Raw genomic sequence first — 4,270 nt, 5'->3', positions numbered from 1 at the left:
ATTTAATCATTTGCAATTATGTGTACTTAGGGAAAAGTTTTATGTTTCTGTCTCATATGATATATCCAATGCAAAAAACATCTACATTTAAATGGTACTAATATTAATATTATTCCTGTTAATTCCCATATATTCCCGTTAATTCCCATATATTCCTGTTAATTCCCATATATTCCCGTTAATTCCCACGGAAAGTTTGTGCAACCCTAGTGAAGGGTGGAGGACAGAGGAGAAGGGAGAAGGAGAGGGGGGTGAGGTGGGGTGGGGAGGAGAAAAGAAGGGAAGAGAAAAGCTCTGCCTGAAGACATTCCATCCCTCTCTAATTTAACTTCTTTACATTTTTCAAACATTCAAATCTAACTTCAAATAACCAGAGTGACTTAACAGCCCACACTTCCACACAAGTTCCTACTTCTCTAGGAATAACCAGAGTTGATGACAGCTGACACTGGGGCTTGGCACAGACACTTATCCAGAAAAGTGCTTAGTGCACCTGGGAGGCAGCAGACATAGTTCCCCTGAGGGTCATTGGAGCTCTGGGGGTAAACTGGAGGTAAAGAGACAAAGTGGTGGGGATGATGTGACGGCAGAGAAAGAGAGTAGAGAGAGGGAGAGAGAGAAGAGAGAGAGAGAGAGAGAGAGAAGAGAGAGAGAGAGAGAGAGAGAGAGAGAGAGAGAGAGAGAGAGGAGAGAGAAGAGAGAGAGAGAGAGAGAGAGAGAGAGAGAGAGAGAAGAGAGAGAAGAGAGGGAGAGAGAGAGAGAGAGAGAAGATAGAGAAAGAGAGTAGAGAGAGAGAAGAGAGAGAGACAGAGAGAGAGAGAGAGAGGGATATATATAAAATTAATACAGGTAACGAGTGGAGGACAGAGGAGCCTCTTAAAGAAGAAGTTACAGGTCTGTGAGAGCCAGAAATCTTGCTTGTTTGTAGGTGACCAAATACTTATTTTCCAGCATAATTTGCAAATAAATTCATAAAAAATCCTACAATGTGATTTTCTGGATTTTTTTTTCTCATTTTGTCTGTCATAGTTGTAGTGTACCTATGATGAAAATTACAGGCCTCTCTCATCTTTTGAAGTGGGAGAACATGCACAATTGGTGGCTGACTAAATACTTTTTTGCCCCACTGTATATATATCAACATATATATCAATGAATTGGCACGGGCACTAAAAAAGTCTGCAGCACCAGGCCTCACCCTACTAGAATCCGAAGTCAAATGTCAACCAAGGAAGGCCTACAGCAGCACCTAGATCTTCTGCACAGATTCTGTCAGACCTGGGCCCTGACAGTAAATCTCAGTAAGACCAAAATAATGGTGTTCCAAAAAAGGTCCAGTCGCCAGGACCACAAATACAAATTCCATCTAGACACTGTTGCCCTAGAGCACACAAAAAAACTATACATAGCTAAGCCTAAACATCAGCGCCACAGATAACTTCCACATAGCTGTGAACGCAAGAAGGGCATTCTATGCCATCAAAAGGAACATAACTTTCAACATACCAAATAGGATCTGGCTAAAAATACTTGAATCAGCCATAGAGCCCATTGCCCTTTACGGTTGTGAGGTCTGGGGTCCGCTCACCAACCAAGACTTCACAAAATGGGACAATCACCAAACTGAGACTCTGCATGCAGAATTCTGCAAAAATATCCTCCAGATACAACGTAGAACACCAAATAATGCATGCAGAGCAGAATTAGGCCGATACCCACTAATTATCAAAATCCAGAAAAGAGCTGTTAAATTTTACAACCACCTAAAAGGAAGCGATTCCCAAACCTTCCATAACAAAGTCATCACCTACACAGAGATTAACCTGGAGAAGAGTCCCCTAAGCAAGCTGGTCCTGGGGCTCTGTTCACAAACACAAACACACCCCACAGAGCCCCACGACAGCAGCACAATTAGACCCAACCAAATCATGAGAAAACAAAAAGATAATTACTTGAAACATTGGAAAGAATTAACAAAAAAACAGAGCAAACTAGAATGCTATTTGGCCCTAAACAGAGAGTACACAGTGGCAGAATACCTGACCACTGTGACTGACCCAAACTTAAGGAAAACTTTGACTATGTACAGACTTAGTGAGCATAGCCTTGCTATTGAGAAAGGCCGCCATAGGCAGACATGCCTCTCAAGATAAGACAGGCTATGTGCTCACTGCCCACAAAATGAGGTGGAAACTGAGCTGCACTTCCTAACCTCCTGCCCAATGTATGACCATATTAGAGAGACATATTTTCATCAGATTACACAGATCCACAAAGAATTCGAAAACAAATCCAATTTTGATAAACTCCCATATCTACTGGGTGAAATTCCACAGTGTGACATCATAGCAGTGTGACCTGTTACCACAAGAAAAGGGCAACCAGTGAAGAACAAACACCATTGTAAATACAACCCATATTTATGCTTATTTATTTTCCCTTGTGTACTTTAACCATTTGTACATTGTTACAACACTGTGTATATATATATATATATATATATATATATATATATATATATATATATATATATATATATATATATATTTGGGCCTGGTCTCAGAGAACAGTATATCCTTCTGTCCGACTCATTAAAGTAAATAATATTTGTCCAGTTCGAGGTGAACTGGGTTATGGCTGCCTGCCATAAGATGAGGGACGGTGTCTGACAGACCAACCAACCTGCACTTGTCCTCTATGCCATTGTTATTGCTCAATTTATGGTTATTTTGCCCCTTGATTACTGATGTTTCTGTTGTCCCGTTGACGCTAGTGATTATTATTATTTGAATTATGTTAAAAGTAAGCTTTGGCAATATGTACGTTGTTACGTCGTGTTAATAAAGCAAAATGAATTGAATTGAACTGAGAGAGAGAGAGAGAGAGACTGTGAGAGAGAGACTGTGAGAGAGAGAGGGAGAGAGTGAGAGTGGGAGAGAGAGAGAGAGAGAGAGAGAGAGAGAGAGAGAGAGAGAGAGAGAGAGAGAGAGAGAGAGAGAGAGAGAGAGAGAGAGAGAGAGAGAGAGAGAGAGAGAGATCACTGAAGGACAAGAGTAGGTGAAGTATGTCTTCAACATGTAGCTGTTATGTAAAGACTACATCAGTTCTCTAATCTCCTACATTTTGACATTGTAGTCATTAGCACAGTGGTTCCCAAACTGTGGGTTGGGACCCACTTGTGGGTTACAGCAGGGGTCCAGGTGGCTCGCGGGGTGACATGTTTTCTGCATTGTAAAAACACAAATAAATACAAATGTGAAATACATTCCGAGGGTTGAAAAACACTTTCAGTGTTAACTTAAACAACTAAACCCAAAGTAGAAAGTATGTTGAAAGATAATGGACATACACTACCAGTCAAAAGTTTGGACACCTACTCATTCAAGAGTTTTTCTTTATTTGTACTATTTTCTACATTGTAGAATAAAAACGATGAAATAACACATTCTCTCAACCAAGTGGAGCTGGTTGAGACAATACCAAGAGTGTGCAATGCTGTCATCAAGGCAAAGGGTGGCTACTGAAGAATCTCAAATATAACATACATTTGGATTTGTTTATCAATTTTTTTGGTTACTACATGATTCCATATTCTGTTATTTCTTCTAGTTTTGATGTCTTCACTATTTTTCTACTATTCAAATGTAGAAAATAGTTTTTTTTTAATAAAGAAAAACCCTGGAATAAGTATGTGTGTCCAAACTTTTGACTGGTACTGTATATCTTTTAAAATAATAGCCTATAATCTTTGAGAATGTATAATCAACAAGTAAAAGCTAGACAACCTCTCCATTGCTTTTGTTATAACGTTTGCGCATAAGAGCAGAGCATTAGTCATGTCAAAATGCGTAAAATGGCTGGAAATGTGCTTAAAAAGGCTACATTTTCTCTCAGCTGCTAAGATAATATGTTTGACTTATTCTATGGTCTGTGTGTGTTTTTTGACCTCTCAACCCTTACGGTTGGGTCGCGACTCGAGACACCTCAATTGGTGGGTCACAAAGCAAACAGTTTGGCAACCCCTGCAGACGCTCTTATCCATGCGACAGACATACAGACTTACAGTAGAGAGTGCAGTGGCGGATTTAGGTATCTGTGACAATCCATCTTGCTGGGGGCGGCACGGGGCACCCGCACAAAACAAAATTGGACGGGTGACATTTGCGTGATCGTTTTTCTATCGCTCATTTATTTAGTCCTATTTTGTATTTATACAAGCTAGAACCAACACCACTGGAGGTCATAAGGTGAATGCACCAATTTGTAAGTG

General features: G+C 40.1%; 1 protein-coding gene across 1 annotated transcript in view; it reads right to left on the bottom strand.

Moving 5' to 3' along the window:
• Positions 1–416: 416 nt before the first annotated feature.
• Positions 417–4,270, bottom strand: part of LOC135564235 (neurexin-3b-like) — a 34,323-nt gene continuing 30,469 nt past the window's right edge. The window contains exon 5 of the mRNA XM_065008489.1: positions 417–547. Within this exon, the coding sequence (XP_064864561.1) occupies positions 417–547 (131 nt within the window). The remainder of the gene's footprint in view (positions 548–4,270) is intronic.

The sequence above is a fragment of the Oncorhynchus nerka genome, linkage group LG24 (assembly GCF_034236695.1).
Source record: "Oncorhynchus nerka isolate Pitt River linkage group LG24, Oner_Uvic_2.0, whole genome shotgun sequence".
In the NCBI taxonomy this organism is placed as follows: domain Eukaryota; kingdom Metazoa; phylum Chordata; class Actinopteri; order Salmoniformes; family Salmonidae; genus Oncorhynchus; species Oncorhynchus nerka.
This window is presented reverse-complemented; position numbering and strand designations above follow the sequence as displayed.